The sequence below is a fragment of the Syngnathus scovelli genome, chromosome 1 (assembly GCF_024217435.2).
Source record: "Syngnathus scovelli strain Florida chromosome 1, RoL_Ssco_1.2, whole genome shotgun sequence".
Taxonomy (NCBI): Eukaryota; Metazoa; Chordata; class Actinopteri; order Syngnathiformes; family Syngnathidae; genus Syngnathus; species Syngnathus scovelli.
This window is the reverse complement of record NC_090847.1, coordinates 7,050,671-7,072,460: the sequence shown is the minus strand read 5'-3', so window position 1 is coordinate 7,072,460 and position 21,790 is coordinate 7,050,671. Positions and strand designations below refer to the sequence as shown.

The 21,790-nt window shown below is 42.8% G+C and overlaps 1 protein-coding gene, 1 long non-coding RNA gene and 1 other non-coding gene across 4 annotated transcripts in view; 1 reads left to right on the top strand and 2 right to left on the bottom strand.

Moving 5' to 3' along the window:
- The window catches only part of neurl1b (neuralized E3 ubiquitin protein ligase 1B), a 38,977-nt gene extending 22,810 nt beyond the window's left edge, over positions 1–16,167 (top strand). Inside the window, exons 1-6 of one of the 2 annotated variants that reach the window (XM_049733222.1) lie at positions 2,874–3,180; positions 10,193–10,434; positions 10,605–10,938; positions 12,605–13,339; positions 14,608–14,733; positions 15,359–16,167. In XM_049733222.1, the coding sequence (XP_049589179.1) occupies positions 3,150–3,180; positions 10,193–10,434; positions 10,605–10,938; positions 12,605–13,339; positions 14,608–14,733; positions 15,359–15,606 (1,716 nt within the window). In that variant the 5' untranslated portion in view covers positions 2,874–3,149 and the 3' untranslated portion in view covers positions 15,607–16,167. Of the gene's footprint in view, positions 1–2,873; positions 3,181–10,192; positions 10,435–10,604; positions 10,939–12,604; positions 13,340–14,607; positions 14,734–15,358 lie in introns of those variants that run through there. The other variant, XM_049733213.2, reaches the window with a different exon arrangement.
- On the bottom strand, positions 98–14,723 carry LOC125977285 (uncharacterized). Its single transcript, XR_007484578.2, has 3 exons — positions 14,584–14,723; positions 2,099–2,154; positions 98–595 (listed from the first exon to the last, which is right to left on the bottom strand). It is a non-coding gene; the product is annotated as an uncharacterized lncRNA (long non-coding RNA).
- A 2,584-nt stretch (positions 16,168–18,751) lies between the features above and the next one.
- On the bottom strand, positions 18,752–18,824 carry trnae-uuc (transfer RNA glutamic acid (anticodon UUC)). Its single transcript has one exon. It is a non-coding gene; the product is annotated as a tRNA-Glu (tRNA).
- Positions 18,825–21,790: the final 2,966 nt, after the last annotated feature.

Here is a 21,790-nt window from a genome sequence, read left to right as displayed (position 1 = left end):
TATACAACCAGAGAATGCTATCATTCCCGTGGTCACTTTCAGGGAATGTCTTCAGTGTGAGAAATGAACTTGTTATCTTTGGCTTTACAATGCAGACTAATTTATTTGTGCTTTGTGAGTGGGAATTTGAGTGCAGGCCTGTTTTGCTGATTGTCTGGCACAGGACTGCTTATGAAAACACAAGTTATCACACTCACGCTTTCTTGCCAATAACATTGACACATTTTCAAAGAATGTCATCCTTTTTTTTGCATTCAGCAGTTTCCATAACGAGCATTTAATCCATGCGTGTGTAGTAAAATCAACACGGCAATCATTCCATTCTCATCAAGACAAGTGTGTATGTGCTCAGGCAGTGAAGCATCATGAGGATCAGCACTTGTTTCTGCGACTCTGCTGTGTTTACAGGCAAAGCTTGATTGCACAACTCATTGCAGGCTCCATATTCACTTCCTGTGTTGATCCCCTTTGCCATAGCGGCCTTTCAATCCGTTGCCACGACGAGGGCGTGGGGAGACTGGGAGAGTCCAGTTCTGCTTCGCTTCGACCCAAACACCATTCAGTAAAGGTTCATATAAGGAGCCACCATATCCTGCTAAAACAAACAGAGCCGACGAAGTCGAAACAAATGCTTTTGTTTCGCAGATATATTTAGATCCAAACTGCCTTCACCCAAATGGCATCTCTCACAGGCTGTTTGCCCTCAAGAAGAATAAGACCTCTGCGAGAATGTTGGCATCAGCTGAAACCCCGAGGGGCTTTATCCTCATTGTACTAATCTAAATATATTGCACATGCGCAATGGAAAACATCTCTTTGCCCATTAAGATCACAAGGTTTGCAAATTTTCACTGAAAATAAACCATGTTGTATGGGAAATGAACTGTCCAGATCCTTCCTTCGCTCATGGTCTGAGTCAGTCCTTCAAGCCCTGCAGGCCATGACTGCTCTGAGAGCTGTGTCGTTCAGAAGACAGGAAACAGCTTGAGAGAAGTCCAGCAGTCAAGGCCACGGGAGGGGGAGAGGGAAAACGGGGATTTCCTCACATGATGGCCCAGACTTTTATCAAAAGTGTGCCGTCTTTGATTTGGTGCGCCATATGAATGTGATCACCGCTGTGGGATCTACATAACATTTAAGCAGCCCATTTGAAAGGAATCCCTGGCTTTTGGGCGCTTGGATAGAGTAATCTGCAATTTTGACCTAAAATAGCACTCACTGGTTATCAGAATGTTTGCAAACATTATGGCTTATTTGGATAGTTGTTTGTCTCTAGTGGTTCACATAGCATACAATATATCTGCCCTGGGCTCAATTATAGTACAATGCTCCATTCTGTATTGGCCTGGCTGGGATTGACTCGTGATACAACCTGCTGCCACTGTGACCCTGAACAAGATAAACAGTGGATGTAGGTCATAAATAATAGCTTCTCCTTTACATACCGTGCTTCCTCTTATAGTGACCACGGGGTTTTTCCTACTCGACTGCAAGCACGGCATTTATTAAAAACATCCACATTTGTACAAATGGTCATTTAAGTTTAGAGAACGCTGTCTGTTGATCAGTTGATGCATTGGTTAGTTTCGCGTTAAAACGAGTAGGAAATAAGGAACTGGCTAACTTTTGCAGTTTCTCTTTCGAGTGTGAGGTCATTAATGCAGTACAGTTAGGGACTAAAGTGATAGTCACCACCTTCATTGTTCCCGCATATTGTATTTGACATACTCATCATGAGCAGTCGAGACAAAGTGAGCTGGCAAAGTCATACTTATTCCCGCTTGCAGTGCTGACCATGCGGATGAGTATTTTGCCATTGAAAGGATTACAAAGCAAAGACAATGGGGGGAGTGCGGGTGGACAAACAAACACAACCCAGCACTCAACATACATTTGGGGCTGAGGGGAGAAAAAAGGTGGACAGAAGAAGACAATGGGTACTAACTAATCAAAACCCTCCACAGAGCAAAGAACAAAAATCACAGCAGTCCTTTAGTGCAAAAAGTATGCCAAAAAATTAATGACTGGCAGAACAAGCAAAAGCAACACAATGCCGGGGGAATGGTGACAAGCAATGAACAATAACATTCGTGCTTACCCTGCTACTGATGACAGCCAGCAGGTGCGATGCAGAAGACTCCGCCCACCAACATTCTCCATGGAGACGTCAACAAAAAAAAAACAAAAAAAAAACAAAAAAAACAAAGCAGGGTGGTGACAAGATTGTGACAGTTAACGGTCCATGTACTATCGTCCACGCTGAATTTACTATACGGCACACTAGTGGAACAACTGCGATTAGTAGTAAAAAATAAATAAATAATACTGTCTTTCTGGATGAAAATTCACCAGTTGAATCTGTTTGCCAATTTGGACATTTAACGTACCATTCTAGTGGTGCCGGAATTTTTCAGTGGGTAACCCGACTGACTTTGGCCATGGCGATCGGGATTCAAACCCATATCTGGACAGACGGTATTGTCCAGTTGGGTCTTTAAGTAAAAGTTTTTAACAATTGTATGGGTAGTTTTTACCCCTTGTAAGATGAGAATTTTACCCGTAATGCATTATATTTGAGTCATTATACAGTCCCCCCCCAATATTTACGTGCATCATTTATGTTCAAACTATACAGCTACAGTATCTTACTACAATATTAAATCTACATATTAGGAATAAAATCTGCCTTGTTTTTGATGAACACTTGGGCCTAATATGCCACTGTATTAGACAACTGGCTATTATGATGGTAATTTAGAGAACTAAATATTCTTGAGGTGGTACTCGGTGTAAAAAGTTTCTATATTTTGTGACTATTGCTGCTTGCTGTGTCTTTAAAGTGGTGCGGACAGTGGAAGGGAGCCTCTCCTAAAGAAAGGAGGGGGGCATTCGCGCGCCTCTCGCAGGTGTCCGCCTGCTTCTCTTCCAAGCAAAGGCACACGCTAAAGACACACACACAGTGGCGGTTTTGATCGAAATTCACGCAGATTCTTATTAGCATTGGGAAGAGAGACAAGAGGGAGGGAGAGTGAGCGAGAGAGAGGGAGAAAAAGAGCGAGAGGAGAGACTGTACACATGGATGTGCAGACGAGCACTGCAATAATAATCTGGATTAATTTCACAGGCAGTGCGCGGAATTTGTGGACATAATGGGGAATACCACACCCAAACCATTAATAGGTGAGAATTGTGCTGATCATTGTGTGAAAATGTGCATGAATGCTTGAGCGTGTGCTCTTGGTGCCATTTCCTCCACTTGAGCTCGCTCAGTTTTTGGAAACGAGCTGCGCATCATGGGGGAGCTGAGCATGATTCCACTGGAGCTCCCCCTGCAGCTATCTTTCTCCGACTGTAATCTTTTTAATCATCTGTTGCATCGTAAATGCTCAATAAATAATTCAACTTGAGTGTTCCCAAAGTGACTGTGTGCAACTGAGGGTCACCGTGGTGGTCCATCTAGCACCATCATGACCACCTTAAAGATGGAGCAAGCTTACTTGTAACTATCGTTTTGTGCCTTTGTTTACTTCATAGTAGGAGCACTCAAATTTTAATGATAAAATAGAACGTCGTGGTTGTAGATGAACACAAAAGCACATCACCTGAAGTTTTGATTTTGTATTAGACACAATGACAGGTAGTATGAATGTTGGTTCTGAGGTTCTGATTTAACAATTACATGCATAATTGAAGACTCTAAATGGTCCTTAAGTGTGAATGTGATTGTTTTTTTGTCCATAGTATGTGCCCTGTGATTGGTTGGTGATTCTTACAAGGTGTCACAAAGTAAGGCTCCAGCTTGCCCATGACCGGAATGATGACAAGCGTCATGGAAAATAAATAGATAAACCACTCCCACATGTAATTACAATAGCTGGACACAATCCTTTATTAATCGATAATTGATATTAAAAAGTCCTGACACTTGTGTGAATTGATTGTTGATTAATCATGCCATGTCTTGTCAGCAGACTGAGGTCAATTAGCGGAGAGTCTAATGTTCAAAGCAAACATGGTGCAACAGCATTTAACTGTTTTGCTGCACACAAATGGAACAATTACCATTATCCCCAAGTATAAATGCTTACAAAGCTAGATTGAAAACTATGATTAAGGCATTAAAGCATTTCGAAAAACTATTTTCCCAAATCATATTCTTTGGGTAATTTTAGTAAACAACTTTTTATTTCTGTTTTTAAATACTGATTTTCAAACTGTTTTGATTGTAAATGTCCTTAATTCTTCTCTTTTGTTATGTGTAAATTACTTTGCCTTTAAAGGGCTAGAGACACCGGTATATGTATAAATCGGTTTTAGTTAGCTTATGGGCTTATAAATATAAATTGACGCTCGAAACAACGAAAAGGAAGCTGTTGCTCTGAAAAATATAATTTAAATTTGCCGCACACACGAGTTTGACTGCACCGAGCCGCCAGCCGGAAGTGACGTCTCATGACGTCTCAAGTTGTACGCGTTTAGCTTCAGTGAATGTAAACAAAAAAAGAAGAGGGGCCAGCACGGAGACGTCGGGCCAGGTTTGCGGCCAACCCAGCTCGCCTAGCCGTGCCTTCCATTATCCTGGCGTACGTTCGTTCGCGGGACGACAAGATGGGTTGAGTTCGCCTGATAGGATCCACGAACCGGACAGTGCGTGCCTGCTGTGTGCTCGTGTTCACAGTGGCCTGGTTGACTGTCATCTTTCCGGACTCTGCTGTGCATCGGGAGCGGCTAGCGTGCTATCCCTCTTATTGTTCATCTTCTTGTTTTAATTTTCCTGTGTTGTTTACTTGTATGTGCGTTGTGAACTCTCTTATCTTTCCGGACTCTGCTGTACATCGGGAGCGGCTAGCGTGCTATCACTCTTATTGTTCATCTTCTTGTTTTATTTTTCCTGTGTTGTTTACTTGTATGTGCGTTGTGAACTCTGTCTTATCTTTCCGGACTCTGCTGTGCATCGGGAGCGGCTAGCGTGCTATCACTCTTATTGTTCATCTTCTTGTTTTATTTTTCCTGTGTTGTTTACTTGTATGTGCGTTGTGAACTCTGTCTTGTCACCCTGGGATAGTGAGAAACGTAATTTCGATCTCTTTGTGTGTCTTGACATGCGGAGGAATTGACAATAAAGGAGACTTTGAGACTTTGACTTTGAAAAGTATGTCGAAGCGTGACGGGAGGGGCACAATTCAGAAAACGTGCTCAGCTCGACGAAAAAATGCGATTTAAGCAATAAAATTAAAAATGCTTATAAAACCTAAACCAAACGTTGCAGGTGGTCATGTCTTCATGTGCCGAGATCAACTCGGCACTCTAAAGCCCCCAAGAGCACTTTTTACTATGCCAACCTAACCAGAGTGACGGGAGGGGAGCAATTCAGAAAATGTGCTCAGCTCAGCCCAAGTGAACTGCTAGATTCATCATATTCTGCGTCAAAAGAGGTTTCTGAATTGGATAAAATGATGCTAATATTGCCGCTAGAAACGGAGCTGTCGCTATCATCTGCCATGTTGTTTGGGTTTGTTGACATCCAGATGTACAACTTGTGACGTCACAGTAATGGCGCCGCCAGTTTGGCTTCGTGCGGGACCCGATCGATAAACTGGCATTTCATTTCAGCTTTATTCTTAGTAATTGGTGTCCATTTTTAATTTCCAATGCGGCAAATGTGTTCACTTTATACATTCTATCAAATTCCGTTCTAATTGAAAAAAAAAGGGATGTCCCTAGCTCTTTAAATGTTGTATTTTGCCTTTAATTTTTTTTGTCACTGTGAAGCACACCTTGTGTATAAAATGTGCTATATAATGCTGCCATGCCTTGAAGCAATGGAGGCAAAAACAGGTCATTTGGCTTTATCCAGCAGAAGCGCTGTTGTTTTGTCTTGAACTCGTTGTCAAAGTGGTACAAAAGTGATTAACATAAAGTAACACTGTGTACAATTCATAATATGGCTACTGTTTTGTCACATGGGGAAGTGAAGTCAAAGAGCTTCTTTACAAAAACGTTCTTCTAGCTCTCAACACAGCCTATTCATTGAGTGCACTCAAGCGTTTTGGCGACAGAGACTCTCCACGCTCTGCTTTTTAGCCACAAGTACATATGAAATTAATATTGTTGATGTTTACTGTAAAACACATGAAGTCAATCAAGTGATTGCCAGGCAAAGACTCTTGCTTGTCCATGCTAGTTTTGTTTTTATTGTAATAGAATCATTTCCTTTGTCTACTTTGTCCTGACACCTCAAAGCACTTTACTCGATAATCAGTTCCTGATGCTTTGATTTACTGCCTGTCCTACTCCCACACCCACACTCGTGCTAGATACAGTGTGGTTACTGCAACGGGCACCCCTCCGACGCGTGGGTTTGGACTCAATTAGTCATTGTTTGGTGAGAAAGAGCATTCACTGCTTGCGTGATACACACTATAGGCATTTGTGTGAAAGTCTTCTTGTCCCATTCCGGAATCTTAACAGTCACTGTGATGAAAAGTTTTCAGAATGATGCTCGTGGGGATCCTTCAACAAAGGCTCAATAAATAAGGCCGTGACATTCTCATTAAATCCGTCAAAACCCATCGCTCTTGAAAATCAGAGACTTTAGCCTAGAGAGGAAAGAGAATAAAGGCCCCGCTTATATGGACGATGGGCCTGCTTTTTAAGCACAACATCCATATTACGTCAAAGTGTCATGTGCTTGTGAGGCGTGATTACAGTGCTTCCCCTGCTATACGTCATTTCCAGCAACCATTTTTCACAAGTTTTCACTGTATGCAGACAAGCTAAGTGCCCCTCTGTGCTGCAACATGCCAGAAAGTAGGAAGAAGAGGAAGAATGCATCAAATGTAAATAACAATCAACAAAAGAACTTGAATAACAAAAGAACACTAACAGAAAACAATTGCTGTAAAATAATCAAGACAGGCAAGCTAAGAATTTGCCCTAAAATTGAAGTCAAACACAAAAATGTGGACACACTGCATAAAAATCCCTGAATAAACCCACATTAAAAAAAAAAAAAAAAAACATTCAAGTTCCCTGTAATGAAAAGCTGATGGAGGATTGAACTACCTAAATTTTCTGAGAAGTAAGAATTTGCCCTAAAATTGAAGTCAAACAAAAAAATGTGGACACACTGCATAAAAATCCCTGAATAAACCCACATTAAAAAAAAAAAAGCATTCAAGTTCCCTGTGATGAAAAGCTGATGGAGGATTGAACTACCTAAATTTTCTGAGAAGTGTTTTTTTTTTTTTTTCTTTTTTTTAAATTTGCAGCTGGAACACCCAATAGGTGTACAAGACATGTTTATGGTCCTCCAGACCATTCAGGACCACAAGGCTTCCAGTACTGATGGTCTGACAGTAAAATCTTCTATAGCATTTTAGCCCACAGCACATTAGTGAATGCCTTTAACTCTCTTGCCCCAATAAGGGAAAGGACTAAAAAAAATTGGCTCCTTGTGTAGCTCTTCTACACGGACCGCAATATCCTCTCCAAACCCTTGGCCATCTTTCTGAGAAGATTTCATCAAGTTATCCACCGGGATCAGTCGCATTGTGTGCCGAGCAGGTGGATGATGGACAATATCAACCAAATTGGAGAAATTTTGGAGGTTTCCCATTCACTGACTTTTGGCGTTCGACCACATTGAACACAGCTTGCTCTGGGAGACGGCATGCGCCGATATTGTATTCTGATGCTATGATAACCATAAGCAAAAATATTGGCGTATCACATTATTAAGATTACAACTCAAATAACCTTTTTGGGAAGATTTGGGAAAAGGAAAAAAAAAAGTTTCCCCATCAAACACAATTGTAATTAAAAATAAAAAAGTGAATATTTGGTTTGCACAGTGCATCTTTCAACATGCTCCTTCCCTCCTCTGTGTAACTGCTCACCCCTCCCCTATCTGCTTGCAACAAGGAGAAAAAACACATTCAATTAAGAGGCGGTTCATTTAGTCAAATCTGCAAGCAGCCAATCATATCATGCCCTGCTTTAGAAGGCCCCTCAAAAAGGAAAACGTGAGTATATTAGCAGTTATTGAAACCTCGACTTTTAAAACCAAGGTGAACTGGTAATGGCTATAGGAGACGATGACCAGGTTTGGGTTCAGCACTGATCTTATTGTTAAGATCCAGATGTTGTACATACAAGAACATGAAAGGTGTTCAGGTCAACAATGGCTTTAATGCATGCCAGGTTGAAACACGAAACATCTCAATTGTTACTCAAAACAGCACCATAATTTTCATATTGTACCAAAATTTGAACGCCTCATGCTTGTCACGCGTCACATCTTCATGGCAATTAATTGTACAGTCTTTTTGTGTAATTCTGTTAACTAAATAAATATCCAATCAACTAAATAAATGACACTCAAACAACAGCGATAATAACTCTTGAAACGTTCCTTACAGCTGAACATGTCACTTTGTGTCACATTTGAATATACTGCTACATATTTCAAAAAACATAATTTGTGGCAAGGCCTAAAGTAGGACATGCATTGTGGAACATTTTACAGTAATCTATGTACTTTTCTTCTGCATAAAGACTGCAGAAACCAGCTGACATTATCGGCCATACGATATTATACAGCTCAATTTGATTCGATACAAAATAAATGGTCCCAAATCATTGTCTGATTTCTGACCCTTGACTAAATTCAAAGCAATATGTCTTGGGGCGCTGCATTGTATAACACTGCAATAAAGGATAAATCCTTTGAACAGTAGGAATCTTTCCTGGACTATGAGGAGACAATAAGAGGGCTATTGAGTTTGTTTATGCTGCTGGCCAAGGATTTTGTCAGTCTTTTGCACATTAAAAAGATCAACACCAGCATGTGAAGACGTGACTTTCTCTTGATGTGATTATCTATTGTCTTGTGCGATGTGACCTTTCCAGCGTTGGTCTTGTAAATATTCTGTTTGGAGTTGGCGGTATTTTCTCATCTGAAAGACCTTCAGTTTCTATCACCACTTGAGAATGTTTGGCAGATTTAGTTCATTCAAGCACCAATGACTACAGTAGTAAACAAAAGACTTTGGCCATGATTAATTGGAATGGCACACACACACAAACAAAAACTTTCTGCAATTTTCTGTGTTACTATGAATCATTTGACCACTAATATTTTCATTATGACTTTGCAAATTGCATCATGTCAAAACACATACAGGATAAAAAATACTGTATATTCAGTAATGGTGAAAATTAACAATTAAAAATTATATTATTATTATATTTATTATATCATTGCATTTCATATTATCATTACTGTCAATGTTTATTATATTATGCTGTATTATATATGATTTATAAAATCGACAAAGAAAATAAACATATGAAACAAATTTTGAGCTACTATGTTGAATGTTAAAAATCAATAGAGTAGTTCGATATTCGTGCTTACGTATGTAAATACGTACTATCCCTTCCGTGGTTTTGTACTGTGCGATTGCAGTGTTTGGTACAACAAGTTCTTCTTCAAGCTGTGTTATGTGTTCAAAGAGGTTGTTGCGAGGTGCATGGTGTCAGTGTGGGAAAGGAAGTGTCTAAGACTCTGTGGGCTTAAATAAGTGGCCTTTGCCTTCTATAGCAGCGATTCCCAACCAGGGCGGCGTGGCACATTGTGTTGCTTGAGAGATGGGCAGGGGTGCTGCATGCGGGAAATTGTCCGATTGCACTTCATTTTGCCAGAAAATTCTTATTAATAAGAAATACATCTTTATTCATGCGGCTCGGTGGCGCACTGGGTAGCACGTCCGCCTCACAGTTAGGAGGGTGCGGGTTCGATTCCACCTCCGGCCCTCCCTGTGTGGAGTTTGCATGTTCTCCCCGGGCCCGCGTGGGTTTTCTCCGGGCACTCCGGTTTGCTCCCACATTCCAAAAAAAACATGCTTGGTAGGCCGATTGAAGACTCCAAATTGTCCCTAGGTGTGAGTGTGAGTGCGATTGGTTGTCTGTCTCTGTGTGCCCTGCGATTGGCTGGCAACCAGTTCAGGGTGTCCCCCGCCTACTGCCCGATGACGGCTGGGATAGGCTCCAGCACGCCCGCGACCCCCGTGGGGACTAAGCGGTTCAGAAAATGGATGGATGGATGGACATCTTTATTCAGCCATCTCTGCTAGTGACATTTGTAATTGGGTTATTTAGCAACTTTTCTGGTTTGACTCTAAATTTGCAGATGTGACCATGCAAACCCGTCCAGTGGCAAACAGGCAGTCCTACACCTTGCCCAACAATGTGACCGCACATGAGAGAAGGTCGACAAATCCAGTTAGCATCAGTATGGAGTCGCCCCGCTTTCACCCCCACGCCAAAGGCAAGAACATCCGGCTGGATGGGCAGCTTCGCCGTGCCACTCGCAAGAACAGCTTCTGCAATGGAATCACCTTCAGTCACAGGCCCGTCCATCTCTACGAGAAGGTCGGTTTGCTTCGACTTGTTGCAGAAGTTCGTATTTTGAACAGTTAAAATAAATTGGCCGTTTCACCGTGATTTCACTTGCACCTACAAATAACTGACATGTTCGCAGAGGCGTTTTCACATTCTTATGTACATCACTAATCATGACTATATCAATGCTTCTGATTCAGGTGAGGCTTCGTCTCACCGGTGTGCACGCTGGCTGGAGCGGAGCGCTACGCTTTGGCTTCACCAGTCTAGATCCCAGCGACCTGATCATATCCGACATCCCCAAGTACGCTTGTCCAGATCTGGTGACGCGGCCCGGTTACTGGGCCAAGGCGCTGCCCGAGAGACTTGCCCTGAAGGACAGCATGGTGGCCTTCTGGGCCGATCGTCACGGGAGGGTGTTCTACAGTATCAATGATGGCGAGCCAATCCTCTTCCACTGCGGCCTCAGCATTGGCTGCCCGCTCTGGGCCATCATCGATATCTACGGCATCACTCAGGAGGTCACGCTGCTGGGTACGTGTCACGTTTATCTGTCTCAACAAGCTTCCTCAATCTGAGCCAATACACTTAGCAGCATTCATAGCACTATTAAAATGATGTACAATACAAGTGCAGTATCATAAATCCTGCTGTATGAAGACAATCAGATTGGGTTGCTCCATTGACTTTAATGGAAGTCAGCCTACACGGCTCAAAATAAATGGCACCACAACAGTAATAATGTTCGTAAGTATTTGGAATTATTTTGATCGGTAATTATTATCAATATATATATATATATATATATATATATATATATTGATAATAATTACCGATATATATGTATATATATATATATATATATATATATATATATATATATATATATATATGTATATATATATATATATATATATATATATATATATATATATATATATATATATGTATATATATATATATATATATATATATATATATATATATATATATATATATATATATATATATATATATATATATATATATATATAAATATATATATATATATGTGTATATATATATATATATATATATATATATATATATATATATATATATATATATATATATATATATATATATATATATATATATATATATATATATACACATATATATATATATATATATTGAATCCAAATAGAAGAATAAATAAATGTTGCCTTTTTTACTCAAGGGAATAAGTATTTTCTAATAAAGACAACTAAGTTATAACAAAGCTATATTCTAATTGTACTTACTTTAGAATATCAACTTAAACTTAAAAGGTCAACTTGAAAGCCCATGATGTTTGAACATTGCTTTGACCGCTGGCACTGACTGCTAAACCTCAGGAACATATTTACATAGTGTCAATAAATACAGAGCTAATTTAAGCAGCTTCGAAAGAGGGCAGAGAGCAGCTATGCCGCCCAGTTCCAATGTCAACTTTGGACTGGACATATAGGTAGTAGCGTCACGGAGTGAGCAACAACATACATGGGCGATACCCAGTCTTCATTTGGCTGAATCTCTCACTCCTGATGACTCCTTCAACAGACTTTCGCCATTTCTTTGTTGCGCTTCGTTGGGCCCTTTTGTGTTTCCTTTTATTTCCATCACCGCCTGCCCTGTAGTTCCCTCCCCAACTGTGTTTATATTCAGTCTAACAGGAGCTATAGCCATGTTTGGTCAAGGCGGCAGATCCCAGGAGCTTTGGTGAGGGGCCAGTGCACTCATCTGCTCTACGCCATCACTAGAAATAGTCATAAAGGAATGGACCGTAATTCAAATGAGACAGGACTAGTGCCAGATTGGTTTACAGCACTTGTGTTACAAAACCGTTACAATGCAGCAGTGTAGTGAGTTGATAGTAAGGAAGGAAAATCACGGGGACGGTAATAAAATGCCCATTAGATTTGTGGAGCTATTTGTATTCAACTGGAAAAAGCCCCTGTTAATTATGCAACCTGCATTATGTAAAACTCTGTGTAAAGCCAACATTTTGTAGTCGCACAACAGCAATATTGTAGAGCAAGGTATGCGTCTAAACTCACACCAATCTTTAGAGTGCTGCCACTCATTGGGATTCATTTCCGGCCCTCGAGTTTTATGGCTCAGACCTTTCCACGAGACGATTCTTATATCATCAAGTCATGCACTTTTTCTGCCCATACAGAAAGCACATTTGCTGAGAGCGTTAGATCGAGCTGCCTGAGCGCGGCCCGCCTGAGTGCCTATCTGCCCCAGAGCAGCCACGACTCAGCCAATTACAGCAACAATCAACTGGAGAACAACCAGGCCGCCGCCGCCAAGATGACCAACATCCAGCTCCATACTTACACTCAGTTCATCCCCTGGTGTTCTTCCAACTCATCCTCCACCAAGCCAGCCTCATCTGCCTCCAGCGGATTGTCCCGAGTGGTCCGCAGCCTCCCCTCCCCGCTGGACGGCGACCTGCACTTTCACCCCATCCGCGGTTCCGACATCATACTGTCCGCGGACCGCTCGGCCGCCTGTATTCACTTTCTGGACAGCAGTCGGACTCTTGTGTTCAGCGATCGGCCGCTGCACCAAGGAGAAACTTTATACGTAGAGGTTAGCCATCTGGGTCTGCCTTACTTCGGGGCGCTCTTGTTTGGTTTGACGTCCTGTGACCCGGCCAGTCTGCACGCCGGCGACCTGCCGGCCGACCCCGACGTTTTGCTGGACCGCAAGGAGTACTGGGTGATGCATCGCGGCTTTCCCATGCCGTGCTCCGGGGACGTACTCAGCTTTAGCCTGCTGCCCAGCGGAGAGGTGCATCACGGGATGAACGGAGTGGGACGTGGCAGGCTGCTTTGCGTGGACTCTTCTCAGGTGCTGTGGGCCTTCTTCGCCCTGCATGGGGCTGTCAACAGACTCAGGATAATCGGTAAGTTTCGAGCAGGGTCCAACACATGTGGATTCAAATGATCAGGATCGCTAGAAGTTTTTTGCAGAGCTTAGTGATGAGCTGATCATTTGACTCGGGTGTATTCAAATGATCAGGATTGCTAGAAGTTTTTTGCAGAGCTTGCTGATGAGCTGATCATTTGACTCGGGTGTGTTGGAGGAAATCTTGCAGGGTAGCGGCCCTCAAGGACCAGACTATAAAGCAAGCAAAATAAGAAGCAACAAATGGGATCCGTTTAGGCCCCAAAAGCGTTAAACTAAAAGAGAACAAAGTGGAACGTTGCCCTTTGCCAAGGTTGTTCATTACAATAAGTGAAAAATTCATGGAGCACTTTATTATTGTTTTTATGCCCTTCTGTTTCTAAAATGGCCCTTTCCTGCTCCACACAGCATGACGCAAGACACAACCATTTATGATTCTCTGGCAAGGCAATCGTTCCATTGTGACACAAATGGGCAAAGTGAAAAGAATTATTTAGAGGAGGCCACTTCCTGGTACATAGAGAATGACCTAAGATGACGGGACTGATCCATTTTAAACTCGTGGGCGCGGGAAACTGTTCCATCGTGACTTGAACAACAAAAAGAGAAAATAAATACCCCAAGGAAAATAAAGTCATGCAGCGCTATACAGTATTTGTGTTTGTTTGTTACCCCATCCATTTGATAGTTGGAAGATTATTCGTGGTTCACCAAATGGTTTATGGGACTGTATCATCTATGATTTTAGGGTTGAGCAAAACAATTCTGCAGAGTAATAGGGGAATATTCACAGAGCGTGATTTAACACACGAGATAAAACTGTTTTATAAGATTCATCTGGAATGTATCCAGTGGTATGGCTTTGACCAACTACAATGCGGTGAGCGGACGTTTGTACAATAAGCAGGCATTACAATGACAAGAATGAGTTCAACTGTGGCCACAGGGTCATTAGAATTGACAAGTAGCAAAGCAGTTCACTTGCAAAACAACACCTCGTCCTTACGTGATGTTAACTTCATCTTCAGTCATTGGTGGCTGAGCAATCTCGGTTTTTAAAAAGCTCATCTATCTGTTGCAGTCCCACAACTCCCCCACAAAGTCCCATCATCTGGGAACTATTTTTTGGAGACCCAACATCATTAGCATCAAAGAAAGAGAAACTCTCAAGATCCTAGCAGTTCAAGACTGAGCGAGCATTAAGTGAAAATGATGCACTTCCTATTCTGCATCTCTGCATACCTCTTTATTATCTTTGTGACCCAGGAACGCAGCAGCCAAGCCCTCCCTTCACATCTCCCGGCACATCCCACAGCAGCAGTCCAGACGACAGCGATTCAGATCTGGCCTTCAGTGTCAACAGATCCTCCTCTGCGTCTGAATCCTCTCTGGGTGAGAACAACACACCTATAGTAGATCGTCTGGGCGCGTTATGACGGTGTATCAGCTCGAATGGGCTACACATATTGTGATTTTAAATATCATATCCTATGTTAAAATCTGACAAGTAATTAGCAAGTAGCGACGGGCGAGTACCGATACTATTTATCGCAATTGGCCCGATAGCCAGCCTTATTTCAAGGTATCGGTACTTGCTATTGCCGCCTTCTTGTGGCCGTTTTATGATCAGGAACTAGAAATTAAAAGCCAGCCTTATTTCAAGGTATCGGTACTTGTCATCACTGCCCGCTTGTGGCCGTTTTACGATCAGGAACTAGAAATTGAAAATTAGAATGGAAAAACACCATTATATTCACACATTGAAAAATTCTATATTCACATATCTACAGATCGCTTTTTAAAATCACCTGTCATTGTTTTTTGGCAGAAATTCAAAAATTCTGTATCAAAATTACTAGTGGTTTCGGTATGTGGTATCAGTGAATCGTTGAGTACTCCAACTGGTATCGGTCTGACAAAATGTGGTGTCAAACACCCCTACTCATAACTAACACAAAGGACTTATTAAAGTACTTTTCCCCAACTGTGTTCTTGAAACATGATCTCTTTTACGTAGTGACTGCTCCCAGCTCACCTCTCAGCCCTCCCGTCTCTCCTGGCCTGGCCGGCTCAGAGTGGCCCTCTTGTGAAAAGAATGGGGAATGCACCATTTGCTTTGACCAAGAAGTGGATACGGTCATCTATACGTGCGGCCACATGTGCCTGTGCAACGACTGCGGACTGAAGCTCAAGAGGCAGATCAACGCCTGCTGCCCAATTTGCAGGAGGCCCATCAAAGACGTGATCAAAACATATCGGCCGTGATGACTGGTGCTCTCATTCTCTCAGGCCTTGTTAGACGCCAACTGCAGATTAGCCATAAGAGGACATTATTGTGCCATTGGGATTTTGTATGTTAATCATCTCTCGAGATAAACAAACAAAGCTTCACTGTTTAATCATCTTATCAACCAGACTGCATATATGAGCGCGTTTATTTTTGGTAAAGAATGATGCGCTGTTATATATATATATATATCACTATTATATCATGATGTTTAATCATCAGTTTGCTTTCTAATGTTGCTACATGTATTCACAAAATGGTAAATGTCTATTGTTGCAGATATTTTCGACTTCAGTTGGAAAACGTGGATTAGACTTTTAGTGCCTTAGATTATTATTTTGTCTCCGTTTTGTGTTAATTGACAATCCAGGCCATATTTTTTAATATTTCTGATTGAAAGTCCTGATTTAAAGGCACCCCAGAATGTGTAAGCGGTATGTGGACAGTAAATGAAGTCATGTGTTTGGAGAGGTTGTTGGAAATGAAGAGTCTGCTTTTGCACATTGAGTGAAAAATAAAAGTGAGGTAATAGATGTCAATATGTTTTTCACTTCAACACAAGACACACATGTACCACTACAGAAACGGGATTCATTATATTTTTATTGTAGGGTTTTTAAATCTGTAACGGGGTCCTTTGTAATTAGTATGGCGTAGTAACCCATGGATGTAGTGTATTTTTACAATTTATTTACAAAACCCAAATAATCCATACGATACATACAAAAGGGTGCTGTACTAGAAAGTTCTGGCTCGCACTGACGGCCACTTTTTAATGGCCCTCTCCTACGACAATAAATTCTAAAAAAAAAATAACTTTTATTCGTCAAAACCATATTTTAATCATCAAATAAATAGTCCGTAGGTGTGCCCAGCAATCCCCAGCAAAATGAGGTACAGTATTTCGTGATATAAGACCTTAGCGCCCTCTTGTGGTTGTAAATGGAACACGCAGTTTCAAGCTACATTTAACAGACAAGTTTTGTGACGAGCTATTGAAACAAGCCTGGATCGACGGCAAGTCACAACAATAACAAATTATGGTGAAAATAGCTCAAAAGGTTCAGGCCAATCAAAATGGTTTCTTTCACAAACAATATTAATACTAGTTCAATACCAAAATCAACACCCAGGTATGTAAGTGTAAGAATCAGTGCTGTGTGCAGTGCATGAATGTTGTATGTGAAGGTGTTTCCACGTGTAAAGCAAAGACAACTGGAACACAAGACGAACTGAAGACAAACCCAAAAGTGTTACCTGTTGTGGGGAGAGAGCAGAGAATGAATAAGCACGGCACAAACAATTTAACACCACAGGTGCCATCACTCAGGTGGCCCCACCTCTGCCTGCCATGGGAAACCTCCCACAACAGGCAGGGGAGGGCTGTGACACTATTTGAATTGAGGGCACATCGAGGGTCAAAGGTTCAGCAGACGAGATACATTTCAGTTTTGTACAATTTAACACAATTTCATTCCCAAATGTATGTAAAGTAAAAACACTTTTTCAAGAATATAGTAACAACTGCTGGTAGAAGATAACCAAATAAATTATTAAATTTAACCTAATGTACTTTTTAAAAAATATTTCATAATAAATGCAGAAGTTATTTTGACTCAGGTTGTTGTAAGTCAGATATGAATGAAAATGAACACAGTTTTCTCTCTGGCAAATAGTTGGATGCACTGACAACAAACTCTTCATTCATGTGTTTATCATCTTCATAATGCACCACCAGTCAAAACATTTTATTGTGTGATTAAATAATTTTCTTTGCATGTTACTCTTTTTCTTTTCAAGTTTGTGAGGTTTTCCACACACGCAACATCAATAAGTTAGTGATGTGTGACAGTGTGAGTGAGTGTTGCAGTATCAAAGGTGTTCTTCTGTGTTGGGAAAACAACAGCTTGCAGAGAGCGATTAATAATTGTCAGGCATCTTTCTGACTGTGAATTAAAGATGAAGCAAGAGTTGAATGTAGAGCAAAAAAAAAAAGGAAGAATACATTTGCGTGACTGTTTGCCAGCATTTCCGTTGCATGCAAGTAAAAAGAGTGTTTTGTTACTGTGTCACGGTCATGCTCAAAACTCAAAGAATCATGTTTTTTTTTTTTTTTTTTGCTCTACCTGTGTGGTCATGTTTTCAATCTTAATCTCATAGAACATATATAAAATGGCATACACCTTCAAGTCAGAAATGTAAAATAACGAGGTGGTTATTTTTATAGTGTTAAACCCTTCGTTCTTGAAGGCTAGAACTTTTCTACATATCTCAGTAAATCATTTTGACCCAATAGATTGGCTTAGAAATTGGATTTGGGGCTGAAGAGCTGAAGATGTCACGACTCTGTCCCGATCGTGTCCATAGTGTCATAGTTTCTGTCCGTGTGTCTGTGTGCTCGCCCCTCCCCTCCTGTGTGCCCATGATCTATGTGATCATTCTCACCTGCCTCTTGTTACCTGTCGTGTATTTAAATCCTGTCTGCGAGTCACAACCTCGTCGGATTATTTCTTGTCTCTCATTGGTCCTGTGTTTCTGTTTTTGCCTTGGTCGTTTTCTGTTTGCCATCCCTGGCGGTCGGTCTGTTATGTTAGTTTGCCGGTTCTTTTGGTCTTGTTCCCCTCATTCTCGCGTCCAACTACCTTTTCCCTCAATAAACCCTGGTCCAAACTGCATTTGGTTGCCCTGCTCCATTCCGATCCTGACAGAAGCTAGTTGCCATTTTGACAGTTTTGTCAGTATAATTTGGGATAAATTGAATGTACTATTGTTTGGACACAGGGATTGGGATTGAAATCCTGGTCAGGAGGGGGAGCCCATGCATGGAAAATGTGTGGATTGTGTCAGGAACGGCATCTGGAGTAAAAACAACGTCCAATGTCATGCTTGTGACTTGTGGCAAACCCTGACAAGGGCAAGTTGCTTCTTATTCTTAGAAAATGGCTCTTTCCCCGAAGGATTCACCACAGTGAAACACCGGTTTTTGTGCAGATGATTCGGAGGAGACGTGTTTGGCACAGTTTTTATGCCAGATGCCCTTCCTGACGCAACCCTCTGCATTTCCCTGGGCTTGGGACCGGCACAGGGGAGACAGTGACATGTGCCCCCTATGGCTGCATATGGTTCTCTGACCGGGAATCGAACCCAGACCGCGGGCGGTGAAAGCTCAGCATCCTAACCACTGGACCATCAAAGAAAATGTTGATATTAAAATCAATATTATTTATATTATTTTAACCACAGCTACACTGACAACCTGCTGAGCCATTTCTTGGTAGCTTTAATTCATTAGTATGGGTAGCTTTTAACCTCTTGGTGGCTCAAACCCTTAAAGCCTCAACACAATGCGCTGGGTAAAAATAACCCTGCAGTGGCTTGGCCCTTTTTGGACCCAGCATTGGGTTAGCTATTTCATTCGTTGGAAGTGTACAGCATATGATTCTGGCAATCTGAAATTACAATTTATCATTGTTAGTATTGAAAAAAAAAGTCAACTGTGCAGCCTTATATAATTAAAGTATTTTAATCACAGACTTAAAGGCAAACAGGATACATCTTCCCCTTCAGGCATGTGTAATGTGATTCATGTGAATTCATGCTTTTTTTGAAGGATTATGATGAAACCTTGTTTTTGCTTGCCCATGAACGTTTGGGAATGCATATCTTTTGAAGATATAAATGCTTTGAAAGTTAGACAATAAAATACTTTGACCTTAATAACCGCATTGTGAGGCTTGATTTGAGTTTGATGCTCTAACATTCATGAAATCACAATGTGTTTGTCAACAGTGGCGCTTTATAAGTGGATCGTGTGGGATGTCCATGCAATTTTGTCTTCAGGCGTTTCAAAAATAAAGATGTCTTTATCAGAGCAAGCACGCTCTCTAGTCTCCTGTTTCTTGGGACACAAATTATAAAAGGCTATTAAAGACGTCAAAGACAGCGGCTACTTTCCCATGCCCACTTCCACGTGCGTAGGAAGTTTTTTTTACCACCTCTGGTTACTTAATTTTTTATTTTTTTTAATCAACTCAAAGAATCGTTTTACGTTGCGCAAATTGTCACAATTTAGTGCATTTACTACTGTTAAAAACCACTTAGGTTTAAAGTGAAGTGAATTTTGAACTTTATGCGTATCTGTATGTTGCATTAGATGATCCACTAGTAGCAGTAAGACTATCAAACAAATTTTGCTATACATCCATCCATCCATCGTCTTCCGCTTATCCGGGGTCGGGTCGCGGGGGCAGCAGCTTTAGGAGGGACTCCCAGACTTCCCTCTCCCCAGCCACTTCGTCCAGCTCATCCCGGGGGATCCCAAGGCGTTCCCAGGCCAGCTGAGAGACATAGTCTCTCCAGTGCGTCCTGGGTCGTCCCCGGGGTCTCCTACCGGTGGGACATGCCCGGAACACCTCCCCAGGGAGGCGTCCAGGAGGCATCCTGATAAGATGCCCGAGCCACCTCATCTGGCTCTCAACGTGGAGGAGTAGCGACTCTACTCCGAGTCTCTCCCGGATGACCAAGCTTCTCACCCTATCTCTAAGGGAGAGCCCGGACATCCTGCGGAGAAAACTCATTTGGCCGCTTGTATCCGAGATCTCGTTCTTTCGGTCACGACCCGTAGCTCGTGACCATAGGTGAGGGTAGGAGCGTATATCGACTGGTAAATTGAGAGCTTTGCCTTTTGGCTCAGCTCTCTCTTCACCACAACGGACCGGTACAGGGTCCGCATTACTGCCGACGCTGCACCGATCCGCCTGTCGATCTCACGCTCCATCCTCCCCTCACTCGTGAACAAGACTCCAAGATACTTGAACTCCTCCACTTGGGGCAGGATCTCATCCCCGATCCGGAGAGGGCATTCCACCCTTTTCCGATCAAGGACCATGGACTCGGATTTGGAGGGGCTGACCCTCATCCCGACCGCTTCACACTCGGCTGCGAACCGTTCCAGCGAGAGCTGGAGATCATGGCCTGAAGAAGCCAACAGCACCACGTCATCTGCAAAAAGCAGAGACGCGATGCTGAGGTCCCCAAACCGGACCCCCTCAACGCCTCGGCTGCGCCTAGAAATTCTGTCCATAAAAATTATGAACAGAATCGGTGACAAAGGGCAGCCTTGGCGGAGTCCAACCCTCACTGGGAACGAATCCAACTTACTGCCGGAAATGCGGACCAGACTCTGGCAGCGGTGATACAGGGACCGAACCGCCCTTATCAGTTGGCCCGGCACCCCGTACTCCCGAAGCAGCCTCCACAGAACCTCCCGAGGGACACGGTCGAACGCCTTCTCCAAGTCCACAAAACACATGTGGACTTGTTGGGCGAACTCCCATGCACCCTCGAGGATCCTGCCGAGGGTGTAGAGCTGGTCCACTGTTCCACGGCCAGGACGAAAGCCACACTGCTCCTCCTGAATCCGAGGTTCGACCTCCCGACGGACCCTCCTCTCCAGCACCCCTGAATAGACCTTACCAGGGAGGCTGAGGAGTGTGATTCCCCTGTAATTGGAACACACCCTCCGGTCCCCCTTCTTAAAGAGGGGAACCACCACTCCAGTCTGCCAATCCAGAGGCACTGTCCCCGATGTCCACGCAACGTTGTAGAGGCGTGTCAGCCATGACAGCCCCACAACATCTAGAGCCTTTACGAACTCCGGGCGGATCTCATCCACCCCCGGGGCCTTGCCACCGAGGAGTTTTTTAACTACCTCAGTGACTTCGACCCCAGAGATTGGAGAATCCGCCTCAGAGTCTCCAGGCCCTGCTTCCTCAATGGAAGGCTGTAGGTGGAATTGAGGAGGTCTTCGAAGTATTCTCCCCACCGACTCACGACGTCCCGAGTCGAGGTCAGCAGCACGCCATCCCCACTGTAAACAGTGTTGACGTTGCACTGCTTCCCCCTCCTGAGACGCCGGATGGTGGAACAGAATTTCCTCGAAGCCGTCCGAAAGTCATTCTCCATGGCCTCACCAAACTCCTCCCACGCCCGGGTTTTTGCCTCAGCAACCGCCGAAGCCGCGTTCCGCTTGGCCATCCGGTACCTGTCAGCTGCCTCCGGAGTCCCGCAGGCCAAAACGGCCCGATAGGACTCCTTCTTCAGCTTGACGGCATCCCTTACCGCCGGTGTCCACCAGCGGGTTCGGGGATTGCCGCCACGACA